This window comes from Nuphar pumila, chromosome 1 (assembly GCF_984573655.1).
Source record: "Nuphar pumila chromosome 1, dmNupPumi1.hap1.1, whole genome shotgun sequence".
Classification (NCBI taxonomy): Eukaryota; Viridiplantae; Streptophyta; class Magnoliopsida; order Nymphaeales; family Nymphaeaceae; genus Nuphar; species Nuphar pumila.
Genome location: NC_143249.1, coordinates 7,759,325 through 7,774,879, shown reverse-complemented (window position 1 = coordinate 7,774,879; position 15,555 = coordinate 7,759,325). Strand labels below are relative to the sequence as shown.

General features: G+C 40.9%; 1 protein-coding gene across 1 annotated transcript; it reads left to right on the top strand.

Moving 5' to 3' along the window:
- The first annotated feature begins 2,139 nt into the window (after positions 1–2,139).
- Positions 2,140–4,873, top strand: LOC149847857 (uncharacterized). The gene is made up of 2 exons (XM_090004493.1): positions 2,140–3,321; positions 4,377–4,873. The coding sequence occupies exons 1-2, from the start codon at positions 2,844–2,846 to the stop codon at positions 4,445–4,447; spliced, it is 549 nt and encodes a 182-aa protein (XP_089860619.1). The 5' UTR covers positions 2,140–2,843; the 3' UTR covers positions 4,448–4,873.
- Positions 4,874–15,555: the final 10,682 nt, after the last annotated feature.

The following is a 15,555-nucleotide window of genomic DNA, read 5'->3' as shown; positions in this document are numbered from 1 at the left end:
CCATCCCTGCCTTCATCCCCATTTCATGTCCTCCATCCTCGATCCAAATGGGGCGAGGTGGGGCGGAACCCCATTTTCCCTTGGTCTATTACTATCCGTAAAGAAGGATTAGGCACGGAGCAGGGCGGGAAAAAGCGTAAGTCCATCCCTATGTCATGTCCTCCATCACCGGTCCAAATGGGGCAAGACGGGGCGGGGCCCGTTTCTCCCTGGTCTACTCCCATCCCTACTCTTGAACATGAATTAACTTGGTCAATTGTCGAAGGGCTTTAATCCAACCTAAAGAATGTCGAGCAAGTCAAAGCAGTCCCACCAACTTGACCAGTCCCTACTTAGACCGAGTTGACCCAGCTTGGTCTTCATAAACCAATGGCCTCGGATGCTATAGAGACTTGAACACCAACACCAGGGCAATGCCTGCTTGGACATGGTCGCATGACTTTGCTCAACTTGAAATATGATTGTAGCTTAGATACATTAATTCAACTTGGTCCCCTAATTAATTGACACGAGTCTTCATTTCTTTTTAAGTAGGGATGTAAATGGTTCGGATTCGGATGTGGCCAATACCATAAATCAGTCGGATGTTGGCTAAATGGATTCAAATATCTGTCAAATTCAAATATTTGTTTTGGATCGATTTCTTTCTTTCTTTTTTTTTTTTTTTGATAGACAAGCTGGTGTTAGACAGATCCCTATGAGAAGTTGACCAATTATATCATTGTAGCAAACTTCAGCTTTGTTGTTCAACTTTCTTTAGATAATCAATGCATGACAAAAAAATTGTTTTTTGCTTTCATAATGACGAAAAAAAAGTAACACAAGCAAAAATAACTAACATATGTATGCACCCGTGGGTTGAACACACCTGGCTAGCTAGGGGTGCATGAAGATGCTCAAGATGAAGAATGTTGAATCGAAACCCACCGCTGCCAGGATATGCCCTGTTGCTTTCGCTTGTCAGTTGCATAAGGCATATGGTCAATGGATTACCCAGGGTTTACTTTGTAAGGAGGCAACCTCATTAAGTAACCTGCATCCTTATTAAGGTTCTTTATTATAAAAAAAAATGCACATTTGAGTTTTATTTTATAAAAAAGGTTAAAAACATGCTATATTTTTTAAAAACCAAAGCCATGGTATGGGAACTAAAAGATTCAACTCTAGAGTTTTTTTTCAAGAAGTATATAGTTTGTTTGTTTTGAAGTATTCTTCTAAAAAACTGAGTTTTTTTGCCAATTTTTTATAAAAACTCAAGTTTTGGCAACAAGGGCTATGTTTAAGTTTGAAATCCACTAGTGAGTATACTCTTTTGGTGAGCAAGGGGGACTTGAGGGATTCAACATGGTCGATTTAATAAGAATCAACAATTGGATCATATTTTTTTCAATAAAAAATATGATTTTTTAAATCAAAATTCTTGAATTTTGTCAACAGTTGAATTTTGAATTGCCCAAAGGAATATGCAGATAGGTAGGATTTCAGCAATTTTAAACGTGGATCGTAACTAAATGAATGAATGAATGAATGATGTAGATCACATCTGTGAAGTCCGATTTGATTAAAACAACTTGGATCAATGAAATCTCAATAAGGGGTATGAAGATAGGGGATGAGTGAAACAGATTTGGACTTAAGGTTTTACACCAACAAAACTCAATGAGAGAGAACTTTTTCCTGGTCTTCCTAATAAAAAAGTGAAGTTTTTTTTTTTTTTGCTTTCTTAAAATGGCATTTTAAACAAATAAGCCTCTTATATGAAGGCAAAAAATACCAAATTAATTTTTTTTAAAAACCACAGAGCAAGTTGAAACGGTGGCTGACTATGTGACACGTGGCACCATAAAATCCCATATACGATCATGATTGGACTATCCATATGATAATCCACGTCATCATCCTCCCTCTCCATCCCTTATGGATCTGACGTGGCGGATTAACATTTGTGCTCCCACCGGGAGAAAAAGAAATGCATCAGATTCTCCCTCGTCCAAATGATTGCCTGAGAGAGCAAGATCGGACGGCCCGTGCTTGAGCAAGGTGAAGCCTCAGTCGTCGGATGTAATCAAGAGAGAGGGGGTTTGGGGCGCAAGGAATTGTGGCCTATAAATAGGGAAGGGAAGGAGCCAATTGTTTTTTCAGATCGCGGGGGAGAATTTTCGAAATTCTCGTTTCGTCCCTCCCGCTGCTTCTCTCTCTCTCCGTGGATTTCTCGGCAGGCCCTCGGAGTTTCGGAATCCGACGATCAGTTGGATAAAAAAAAGAGGCAAGATTTGGGGATCCTTTTTGCCTTTCTGTCCTCTTTTTCTTCTTCTTCTCCTTTTTAGGTTTTCAGAAGGGAATTAGGGTTTTCTGCAGATTTTGTTTGTCGTTTCATGCAGTTTTTTAATTTTCTTTTTCTCTTATTTTGCTTTTCTTTGTTTAATAGTGTGGGATATTTTGAGTTTGCGGTTTTGATTAGTCAGAGCTTCTTCTCATTCTTCTTTTACGGATTTAACGAGTCTTTTTTATCGATAAGGAAAAATTTAGGTTTAGAATGCCTTATTTTTTTTTGAAAATCTTCCCGTCCGGAGGTTCTCATGTTAGTGTTTTCTCATAAAAAGCGATTTTGCGAAGTTTAACTTTTAATGCGAGCTATGTTCTAACTTGAATTTTTTGTGTTGTTATTATCTATTTTCTATTAAAAAGAGCAATCTTTCTGAGAAACAAAGAAAAACTCTGGTTGTATTTGTTAATATTTTATCTTTTTTTTCTGATTTTTCATTCATTTCCCTCATAGGGATAGGTTTTCTGTTCTAAAAATTTTGCTGATTTTCTTGTGAGGAAAAAAGGAAAAGGTAAAAATGGCCGTCGCTTTCCCTCGTCTCTCTTCGTGGCTGTGGGGCGGGAAAGAACACGAGCCATCGCTTCCCTCGGGCTCTTCTCCTGCATCTTTATCATCGCCGGAGTCGAGTTTCCGGGAGCCGGATTCCGTGAATTTCCGGGCGGTGAACGGAGCGAGATTCCCATCTTCTTCGAGGAAGGTGAAGCGGAAGTGGCACAGCCGGGAGGAGCGGAAGATGATCGACAGGGAGTACGATATCGTTCTGGTGCCATCGGACGGTGGATGCATGTCTGGATCTGAATCCGACGACTCGGACTGGTCGATCGGTTGGCTGGAGCCCCACGCCCCGGAATTCCAATCGGACGACGAGTCGGACAACTGCTTCGCGGTGTTGGTACCTTGCTATGGCCGGCCTCTTCGCGACTCGGCCTCAGAAAGGACGGAGAATCGGCTTTTGGGAGCATTTATTTCCGGTTTCCACAACGGGTATTCTGCTGGTGAGCCTTTTCTTTTCTTTTTCTTTCATCCTTTTCTTTCTTTTGTTTTTGGGTAGGCGGGCAGAAGAAAAGTAACAATAAAGGTCTCTTAAAATCCTTTTCCTTCACTGGAGAGCATTGTGCTTCCCATCGTCATCAGATGTCTTCTGTCAATCTGTGATGTTCTGGAAAAAAGTTATCTGTACTTATTAACCTCCCATTTGTAGTGTGTCAGAATTCTACCCGCTCATCCGATGGGTTTCTGTTCCACTGGGCTCTAAGACGGTGGTGGTCATCACATATAGATTACTCCAAAAACGCACTGAAACAGGATATTGATGGTGGGTTTCTGTTCCACTGTGTCTGTTTGGGAGCTGGTGTTGGAGAGGAGATAAAGAGAGGTGATGGGAGTGGAGAAGAAAATGGGTGATGAGGCTTGGGGTTTTCAACTGCATCCATGGTGAGGATGTAGTTGAAAATGACCCATCTTCACCCTCTTCTCCACTCTCAACACAACTCTCATCTCCCAAACCCAGTATCCAAACACGAGCAGGGAGTAGGTGGTATTAATTAAACCCTCATTAATGCCATATCCTTTCTCGTCTCTAGCTCCCTAACAGAACTCCTCGTTAACAGAACTCCTCGTTGAAGCCCTAGAAGTAAAACAGAAACAAAGATCTGGTGAATGTAGCCTTCGCATCGGAACTCTTGGGGCTTGGCAAGGATTTGCAATGTTTGTTTGACCCGACGTGTCTAGTCTGAGTACAGTTACCAGTGCAAGGGAACTAAATTGTGTTGGATCTGAACCAGCAAATTTGTGTTGCTAGAGTATGAGTCTTGACTGCCATAGACTCTTCAACACTTGGCAACTCCTGTCTGATTTGCCACGGAATCTGTGATTTAAACCGATCTAAACAAGATGCGACTCGGTTTTGAATGGCTCTTCCCTGGAGAACCAATCCAGTCGGGGGCTTGACTTTTTGTAGTATGTTTTTTAATGCATTAGCCTCAAAGTCATAATGTAAGTTGTTTGTCTGATCTGAATGATGGTACTCTTACAACTCCTTTACGTGCAGAGAGCAAGAAATACATGGAGAAGTGGCTGTCTTCTCTGCAGGAGCATCAGGGCTTTCAAGTGGGCTGGTGACCAGGAGGAGGATGTCAGACTCACATGGAGTTATCCTGTTGGAGATTTGAAAGAGGTGCCCTCTTGCTCACAACTCATTGTATTTTCCAAAAAATGTCAAATGCGTCAGGCCTTCAGTTGCCTGACGAGCTATTAAAAGGTGAGAAAAAAAACGATCGGTTTCAATGTTGAAAACGGGAAGCAACAACGGGGCGTCGTTTGATGAAAATCCTCATTCTCAGAAGGAATGGCACCCACTTTCTTTATGTTCTACTTAAGTTTGCGTAGTTATGGTGTGATGTGCCACCATAATTATGGGTATCCTATATGTGGTGATTCTTTATGTAAATAAATGTTAACCAATGTACAGTATGAAGCGTCCTGCTTGATTGCTATTGTAAATACCTCCCCTCCCTCAATACAAGGTATAAAATTTTGCTTCTTTACTTGAATACTCGTTTATTTTCTTCCAATTGTTCTTAGTCATTAAAAAAAATGGAATTATGGAAGTATAGATTCTAGATAATCTGATATCTTTAATGGGTTTCATAATAGTATTGGAACCAAATATTCTAGGGTTAAACCACTTTTGTAGTTCGTACACTTTTTTTTTGGTTAGGCTAAGGGAAAACTCTCCAGTCACCAACCTCACATAGACTGGCCTCCTTCAGGTCCCCCATGCCCTCTGGAGATTACACCCTGCTTCGATCATGGGTGGATAAGAGGGGGCAAGGAGGGGCTGGAGCTCCTCCTAAAGTTTTGAAAATTTGTAACCTAAGTGAAAAAAAAAATTCAATATAGCATAGATCTATGATTATTTTTATGATTGAGGGTATTCATTTATTTTTTTTCATATTTCATGAACATTTAATTAGGGTTTTAAGGTTTTTTGTGCTATTTTTTCAATTAGCATTAAGCGTATTTATATGAATGACTTTTATAATAATTATATATATAAAAGTCTACTCGACTTGGTGATGCTTACAAGGCCCTTACCAGATGAGCGACGCCCTTGTGGGCTTGTAGCTGTAGTTTTTTATTTGTAATACTTGGTAATAGATTGGGGGTGACGAAAAAACATAGTACCAGTGCTAATATGCATTATGATTTCGTCGTATTGGGTTTCTGTCTTTACTCCTGTTCAACTCCTAGCTTAAAATTTGCAATTCTTGTGGAGTTCAAGAATTTGTGAATCGCAGGGCTGAGTGAGATAGTTGGACGGTTAGGTCCCACTATCATAACTGGGGGGTTTCCGGTTTGAGGGTTATCCCTGAGCTTGTCTATCTGATAAAAAACAAAGGAATGCTGGATCGCATTGTGATTCCATAGTCTCAACAAAATCTCATTGCTCCAGGTAGTCTTTCACGCCACTTGTTGAAAAATGTCCAGCAAGCTCAGTATGAACTAGCCCCAAGGGGGTTGGCGTAGTGGGGTGGGGGCCTTGGCTGCTAGGCGGGGCAGTCAAGGTTCGATTTCCATGAGGGTTGCCCTTCTGCGCAAGCCAACGCATAGCGTTAGCCTTGGGAGCAGGGGTTCAAGCTTCGGAGTTATACGCTGCTGGCACAATGACAGTAGGTATGGCAGGCTGATCCAGTGCGATCAGGTCTTCGTTCCGGGAGCGATTTCTTCGTGTTATATATATAAAAAAACAAAGCTCAGTAAATAGTGCCCAATGTTACATGCTCGCTGACCCTTGCTGTCTTGATCCTTTATGTCATTACATCTTGCAGCCTTTTATTTAACCAACTAAACAAATATGGGGCCTGGGTGCCGATGTGTGAAGCACACTCTGCAGGCCTGTTTTCCGCATAGCTGCATCTTGTCTCGTTTCAATGGTTGAAATATTAGTGGTCTTTCTCGCCTTTCATATGAAAGGTGCTCCCCTCGAGAAACCATTGGACCCATATTTTCCCATGAGAAAAATCGGCTCTGGCGAAGCCCTTTCATCGGTAGGGATGTCAACAGGTCGGATCTAGGCATTACCAAATCTGACTTAATCAGAATCAAATTTGGATTTTGAATGGAAAAAGATAGAACCGAATGCGGATCCGACTAGTCCAAAACCTGATATTTACACTTGATCAGATTCAGATCTTAGGTGGATTTGGGTTTTAATCAGATTCGGATTTAGATTTCACCAAAAAATTAATACCGAATTCCAATCCGATTTTTCTACTGGTTAATCGGATTTGAATTGGGGTCGAATATCGGGTTACCTCCGACCCGTTGACATCCCTATTCATACGGCTGACATGGGCTCTATTGCTGGCCACATGGGCGGACCACTTTTCACGTGCAGAGTGAAAATGGGAAAGGAAACTGTTTTCATTTGAAACCGGTGCTGTGTCAGTGGGCCCAAAATCAATACGAAATGAGCTGCTTTGACTTATTTTTAGAAAAATGGCCTAAAATAATTTTTTAATATTTTACTGTCACGTGTCATCTGCTGATTAACAATTAGCCCGATTCAGCTTGATTCGGTTCAGAGTCCGAATCAGCCGATTCTCTGAATAGTTTGAAAATCGATTCCGATACTGATTCTGATAACATTGATGAAACAAACAGGCCTCTAGTTGGAAACCGGAGCTTCTTTCTAAGGAGCTATTTTATTTTGAGTTTTATTGGAAGAAACCGCCCCAGGCCCAGAGACCTAACCATGCTGGCTAGGGATGGCAGTGGACCGGGGCGGGGGACAAGGTCTCCACCCCTGCCCTGTTTCAAAATCCGAACCTTCATCCCCGCACGGGGATGGATTTCAACCTCCACCCCCGCCTCCATCCCCTTTTCATGTCCTCCATCCCGGTCCAAACGAGAGCGAGGCGGGGCAGAGCCCTGTTTCTCCTTAATCTATAGTCATCCCTTAAAGGATTGGGGACAGGGTGGGGTGGGGCAGGGCTAGGCGGGGATTGGGACAGGGCGGTGAAAAGCTTAAGTCCATCCCCGCACCCGCACGGGGATAGATTTAAACCTTCATCCCCGTTTCATGCCGTTCATCCCCGGTCCACTGCCATCCCTAATGCTGGCTAAGCCTATCATACTACGGTCTCCATCCATGTCAGCATAAAACTCTGAGGGCTTACCCTTTGACCCCAAGGAGTCGCCAAGCTTCGGCTTGCGCAGGAGGGTGACACTCATGGGATTTGAGCCTAGACTACCCGTCTAACAGTCTTGGCCCCATCCCACTATGCCAAATCCCTGCCCATCCTTTGGAGTATTACAGATACACGTGCTGGGTTTGCTCCCTTGCATCAAACTGCAGCTTGAGTCTATTTTTGTTAACTTTGGTTAATCTATTGTTATGTAAGATGAAAGATATACAAAACCATCGGGTTGAAAATATTGCAAATTTAGACATTAATCCCTTCTCGCCTCTTTTTAAAGCTGGTAAACGAGCTGAACAAAAGGAACATAAAGTGTTCAAACTTGGCTCATTTTTGTGAGATGTTGACTCGAGCTAAATGAGCTGGCTCGTTTACCAAAATAAATTTGTTTAAAGCGGGAAGTCCTAGGATTTGAACTCTAGATCTTTTGATTCAAGCTAAAGCTGACTCGTTTACAGAAAAAAATTACATTGTCTCGAAGCTTATATGATATAAAAGAGTGCAGATCAGGTCAGAGGTGACTTTGGTACCATTCATCCTGTGGATGAACGGCCTTCCAATCACTAGTTTTTGCGTTCAATTCAGCCATCCATTTTATATGCTTTGGATGCCCTTCATCTAGAACATCAATGGCTCTGAAAAAATTTGTGGGACCCATCTATGATACAAAAAACACAATGACAGTGTTTGGAAGGCCGTGCATGAGGCACCTCTGAGATGGCCTGATCCGCTTTGGATATAAAAATAAACAGAAAATTTTCTCAGCTGTCAGCCTCTCATACCCATTTGGAAACCCCCATTTTTTGATGAAGGATTCTCCACCAATGGATCCAACTAAAAGAAAATTGCAAGCTACGCTAGTTTGAGCTCATGGCGAGTCCCAGTTAAACAAACCAAGCTTGAGCTAACTAGTTTACCAAAAAAATATTTACTTTTTAAAATAAAAAATAATAAAATTTGGACTGTAAATCTCAGGCTCAAATTGACTCATTTACAAAATAAATACATTTGTCTCAAAGTTGTATGCAATAGGATTAAAACTTATCGTTTGCAAGCCAAGTAATTCAATCATCTACATTCTCTAATATAAGATATATGTAGTATATACTTACTACTAGTTAATGAGATTATACAAGCCTAGCCGAGCCAAACACCCATTATTAGTGTTTGGCTTGCTGAACCGATTTTGTGATTTTGAATGAGCTCTTTAAACAAGCTCAACACAAAGAGAGTCACGAGCAGCTCGTCTTGTTTCCCACCCCTAGCATCTCTCTCTCTCTTTCAAAACCATAACCTATATCAACTTTTATCTTCACTACAGTGGTTTCTACCTCATCTGTGCTATGTCAATATTCCTATCACCTGTAGAAAACCATGATAACATTACGATCTTACAGCTTAATATGCAGAATTGCCTAGATTTGACCATTTCCTTTGGCTGATGTGATGAAGGCATCCAAATACCAAGTTTTACCAACTTCATAGGTAAGGAACCCCAAATTTTACAGTTTTTTTACTATGGGGTTCCATACCTATGAAGGTAGATCACATCTTACATACATTTTAGAATAACATATGATCCAGATACCAAGTTTTACTAACTCAAAACATGTAGAACACATCTGTAGAGTCAGCAAAAGATATTGAAAAATTAAAAATATTACAGTTTTTTACAAGGTGTTCCTTACCCATGAAGGTAGCAAACATCTGTAGACGCGAAAGAGCTCGAAGGCTCTGATACCATGAAAGAAGGCTTCACACATGAGGAAACTCAACAAACTCTCTTGTACACAAAGAGTTGGGAGCCTATGTATTTATAACAGAATGGAGATAGAGTTTACACGTTACAGAGAGCTTTATAAGGAAACAGAAAACTTTACGATTTACAAGATTTTCAAATAACGGAAGGATGAAACTTTCTCCTCCTTCGTCGTTAACCTCCATCCTTTATCGTTATCGTCACAGGTTGTATTCTTATTCACTCCTCTCTTGCAGAAGTGACATCGGTTAGTCCATGGAATACCCATGCATTGAAGACGGTCTTGGGTAGGAAAAGGGTCTGCACAGGCCAGCCAAATACACGGTTCACGCAGCTCGTGGTATGTGTTGCTCGGTCCTCCATGCCTCTTGGTTCCTGACCCTTCTGATAGCTTGCCAACATAACTTACGAGAAATAGCTTTGGATGGAGACAGATTCCGTTTGCTTTATTGATGCCCTCAAGACTAAGAAGCCCACCTCCTCCCTCCATCCAAACGGGGATGACAAAACAGGTTCCATTTGATTAGATGTGTCTCTTATATATTATCACTACGATAGTATCATCCCAAAGAAATTGACAAAAAACCCTTTATGCTTCATGAAGAACCGAGTTATGAATTTTGAATGCAAGAAGCCAATAAAGAGGAAGGCTATGGAGTACATGGCTTATAAGACAAGACAGCAAGCATATCACAAAGTCCTGGACTTCATCCCACAAGCTTGTTCTCATTCTTAAATAAGGTTTCTAGACATAGGTCCTTAGTGAGTTGACCAGAAAAGAGAGTTAAGCCCAAATATAGAATCGGGAAACAACCCAAACTCCATCGCAAAATGCAACTAAGCTGACACTTGAGCTTGGGTCATGTTGATAGGAATAAATTGCAAATTGGTGGAATTAACACACATACCTGCCACCCTCTCGAACTCCTCGAATATATTGCAGAAGGTGGTAATGGATTTAGGATGGGCTTTAGAAACAAAAAGAGCATCATCCGCAAAAAATAGAGATGAGATAAAAGTAGGGCAATGGGAAAATTTGGGAATCAGGATATCTCAGTTTGATATAGCATATGAAGTTCTTCGATAAATGACTCACAAATAAATAGGGTGAAAGGGGTTCAACTCACCTTGATGGATTCCGCGAGAACTATGAAACCAATCCCCAGGCGAGCCATTGATCATCACTGCAAAGGATACAGATGGGACACATAGCATAATGAGATGAATCCATTGATCACAGAAACCCGAAACTTGGAAACTATGTTTCAAAGAGTCCCAATCCACCCTATCGTAGGCTTTGGACATGTCAATTTTCAGGCAAACAGAGAGAACATGATAAGTGAAGAGCGAGACTACAAGCTCGTGAGCAATAAGAATGCCTGTTTGGATGGTGCGACCTCGCAAGAAAGCTCATTGGTTAAGAAAAATTATTCTCGTGAGATGAGAATCGATCTCTAGCGTAAGACCATAATTTTAAACAGGATCTTATAAATGAAGTTGCAAAGAGAGATAAGACAATACTCACAGAAAGAGGAAGCACCATGAAGCTTCAGAATCACCGCAATATGGGCACCATTAACTCTATGAATCAGCTTACCCTTGTAGAAGAAATCTCTGAATGTCCGAATGATATTCTACCCCATAAGAAGAAATAACCCAGGAAACCATTCGGACAGGGAAGCAGATCAAGTCATTTCGGAAATGAGCAAAACACTCATCCTTTCATCATGACCATCTGTTTTCCTGTTGCTGATGGTTGCCACGTGGCTGTTCGCTTTTCAGTTATCAGCGTCAACGTCTCAATTTTTGAATGTATAAAAAAACAAATTTTTATTTGAACATGATCCAAGGGACACAAACTTACCACAAACCATGTTCAATCGCCCACTTGTGAATAAAAGCGTCTTGTCAAAGTATTACGAAGAGAACGTTAAATGTTTTCATTTATCAGAACATTGGAGAAGGGGGTTCTAGCTCTACCCTTCAAATAAAAAGTTCATGTGATAGACTAGGACTCGTATGAAAGTGGAGAGATTATACAAACAAGATTTAAGAGCAAAACCAAATCAAATCCATATATTTCAGTATCAGTTTTTTACTCCCAGAACGTACTTGAGACATTACAACAACTACTTAGTCAGATAATATGACCATTCTCCTGCTTACTTCGTCTCAAAAACCTGCACGAGCAAGCATGAGCATTTTTTATTGCTGCCTTAACACAACACTGCAAAACAAAAAGAGGGAAAACTGAAAAGGCAGTCTCACAGAAATTTCATAATTCTTACCATCCTGCCCAATACATGATTGCATGAATATCTCCAGTCAATTGTTTAAAGACTAATTATTAGAGACTGATGGTGCACTTCTTGTGAAAGACAGAGAATGTGCGAAGAAAGCAAAACATCAATAGATAAACTACTGAACTCAAGTGTTGGATCAAGCTGCCCACTTCTAGGATCCCACTCCTGCAGGCTATAAGATAAACTACTGAACTATAGCTAGCTGGTTTGCAATAAGTCCAACATTCCAGACTTAAAAAGAGTAGATGACATAAGATAAAAGCAATTGTAGAATCCAGTTTTAATGACTTTATGGCTCCTCTTTGTCTCAAAGTTGCAAAGAGGAGGCAACAACTTCATGGTATACTCATAGAAATGGAAATTGAGATATCACATGAGGTGGATCATGTTTAGTACAGTTGCCCAAAATACCAATTTATTAGGGAAAAAATATTAAACCGGATGATGATGATGACAGACGACAAATGCAAAATAAAAAAGAAAACAAGTATATTTTTATCAAAATAATTATTGGTACCACATATTTAAACCAAAAAGACAGCATTCATGAACAAAAGAAACTAACAAGTCCTAAAATCAATCCAAGAAAGGACAACCGCAAGAGGAAAAAAAAAATCTTTCTTACAATACTAAAATAAATGAAGAAATACAAAAAAGCAACTAACTTGCAAATCATCGAGAGGTGGTCCAGTTACAGAACATGTAGAAAAAAGAAAAGAAAAACTCAAAAAGGTAGTTGTTTTGTGTGCCTCACCGGTAAAGAAGAAGCCGAGAGAGAGAGAGAGACTTGTAGTCGTGTAACTTGCCGGAAAACTGCCGCAGGCCAGAGGTTGTTTCCAGATCGCTGCAATAGTGCGCATAAGAGAAGCTGAGACCCGTGAGAGGCAAAGTTCTGAAAGGTTTCAACTGAAACCCCCAGCGAGCGAGAGGAGAAACCAACAAGCCAAGAGAGAGGAGAGGGTGGTGTATGTTCCCCCCGGATGATTCACTGAATCCCACGTCTGTGTTCGGGGTTTTGAATGAGCACTACGTATACAAGCACATGGGGCTCGTATTCCCGTGTATGTTGACATAACTTTGCATCGGACTCTGGTGTTGTTGCAAAGACTTAAGTACCCTTTCTTGCTATTCTTCTCATAAAGTAATGGTTTGAGAAAATGACAAAAATGCCCTTTATTCAAAAAAGAAAAAACAAACAGTTAAAAAAAGGACAAACATGTCCTCCATCCAGCTTTTTTCCCCGTTCAAAAAAGGACAAACATGTCCTCCATCCAGAAAGTCGAGGATGATGTTGACTCTTTAAAGTTTTCTTCTTCTTTCTCTGTTCAAAAAAAGGACAAACATGTCCTCCATCTAGAAAGTCGAGGATGATGTTGACTCTTCAAAGTCTTCTTCTTCTTTCTCCGTAAAACACTGTAAAACCCTCTCTCTCTCTCTAGAGAAGAAATCAAGGGAGGCAAAGAGTTCTCCCTCGAGAAGGCCATGAACATCAACCCTCTCTCTCTCTCTCCCTTCTCTCTCTACTTCTGTGCACATCCAACAGACGATCCTACATTGCTCCATCAAACACCGACTGACATGCACACTGACTGTAGCATTGAAGAGTTGTGGAGTCTGATTCCGAGTTTTTGCCCTTATAGGAGAAGGGTTTGGGGCTCCTCCCAGCGTGGGTAGCATCGTTCAACTTGATTCGTTGTAGAGCCTGATTTAGAGTTTTTGCCCTTACAGGAGGGGGGTTCGGGGGCTCCCCCCGGCGCAGATCCAACAACGATTTGTAGTGTTATCAAGTTTTTCTACAACGATTTGTAATATTTTCGGGTCTCCAACGAGCCCCACAACGATTTATAGTGTTATCCGGCTTTTCAACAGTGATTTGTAGTGTTTTCCGCAAATCGCTATAGCGATTTATAGTGTTTTTGGATCTCACTATAGCGATTTGTAGTGTCTTCCGCAAATCGCTATAGCGATTTATAGTGTTTTTGTATCTCACTATAGCGATTTGTAGTGTCTTTCGTAAATCGCTATATCGATTTATAGTGTTTTTGAATCTCACTATAGCGATTTGTAGTGTCTTCCGCAAATCGTTATAGCGATTTATAGTGTTTTTGAATCTCACTATAACGATTTGTAGCGTCTTCCGCAAATCGTTATTGCGATTTATAGTGTTTTTGAATTTCACTATAGCGATTTGTAGTGTCTTCCGCAAATCGCTATAGCGATTTATAGTGTTATTCAGTAAGTAAATCGCTGTAAATCGCTAACCGAATTAGGACCAACTTGTCAAGACCATATATCCTTAACCGGAGGTCATATTCCAAATCCGTAAAAAATGGTGTGTTCGTTATTGAGTCTAGTTTATTCTTGTAAATTTTAAGCAATTTCTGTTGTCATTTAATTTCTCATTTTAACTAAAAACCAGACCCTTATTATTTTGTATTATTTGAGTTGCACAACACTATTCTCGCTTGACATCCACATCTTGATTCTGGCATGCTCCCTGTTGGATTTTTCATTGATTTCTTTCAATCTTGCTTGGAACAAACATATATCTTTCTCACCATGACACCCTGTGCATTTTTTGACAACGACACCCGGGACCCGTGCCGGAGGGGAACCCTCGGACCCCCCTCCTGTAAGGGCAAAAACTCTAAATCAGGCTCCACAACGAATCAAGTTGAACGATGCTACCCACGTTGGGAGGATCCCCCAAACCCTTCTCCTGTAAGGGCAAAAACTCTGAATCAGGCTCCATACCGAATCAAGTTGAACGATGCTATCCACGTTGGGAGGAGCCCCCAAACCCTCCTCCTATAAGGGTAAAAACTCTGAATCAGACTCCATAACTCATCAAGTTGAATGATGCTACCCACGCTGTGAGGAGCCCTCAGACCCCCATTCTGTAAGGGTAAAAACACTGAATCAGACTCCACAACTCTTCAAGTTGAATAATGCTAGACACGCTGGGAGGAGTCCTCAGACCCCCCTTTTCTGTAAGGGTAAAAACTTTGAATCAGACTCCACAACTCTTTAAGTTGAATGATGCTCCCCACGTTGGGAGGAGCCCCCAGACCCCTCTCCTGTAAGGGTAAAAACTCTGAATCAGGATCCACAACTCATTTAGTTGAATGATGCTACCCACGCTGGGAGGAGCCCCCAAACCCTCCTCCTGTAAGGGTAAAAACTCTGAATCAGGCTCCACAACAGTCAATGTGCAGGTCAGTCGGTGCTTAATGGAGCAATGTAGGTTTTTTTGCTGGATGTGCACAAAAGCAAAAAGAGAAGGGAGAGTGAGAGTGAGAGAGTTGATGTTCATGGCCTCCTCCAGGGAAGATTTCTTTCTCGGATAATCTTACAGTGCAGAGACTAGGTCTTAAATAATCATCTTCGGGGCACTTAAGTCTTTACAACCACTCCTTTTCAAGAATCGTCATTTTTTTTGGCACCAATGGAGGAGAGGGTACTTAAGTCTTTACAATCGCATCAAACTCCAACGCTAATTAATGCTGACAAACATGGGGATACGAGACACACATGCTTATACATGGTGCTCTTTGGGACCCCCGAACATGAGATGTAGCTAACTGCCCTGTTCAGGAGGGGGGGGGGACATATAACCTGCTTCGAAGAGAGAGGAGGGGGAAAGGGAACTCGGGGCCCGTACAAATAAAAAGTTGTTTTTTTTATACATTTAAAAATTAAAACGTTGATGCTGAAAATGCGAACAATCACATGGCAACCATCCACAACAAGGACAGCATAACATGCACTGTAAATACTATTTGTATTTGATCCTTTTGTACTCACTTGAGTTGAGATAGCTTGAATGTATTTTTTCTGGTATTGGGGTAGTTAAGAGGGGCGTGGCCTATATATATATATATATATATATATATATATATATATATATATATATATATATATATATATATATATATATAAAAGGTTTAACCCAAGTCTGTTGGCTGA

Excerpts from the sequence above, each read along its gene's own strand:
- LOC149847857 (XM_090004493.1), top strand. The coding sequence starts at position 2,844 with ATGGCCGTCGCTTTCCCTCGTCTCTCTTCGTGGCTGTGGGGCGGGAAA. Across the intron at positions 3,322-4,376 it reads CCACAACGGGTATTCTGCTG|AGAGCAAGAAATACATGGAG; the intron begins GTGAGCCTTTTC and ends CTTTACGTGCAG.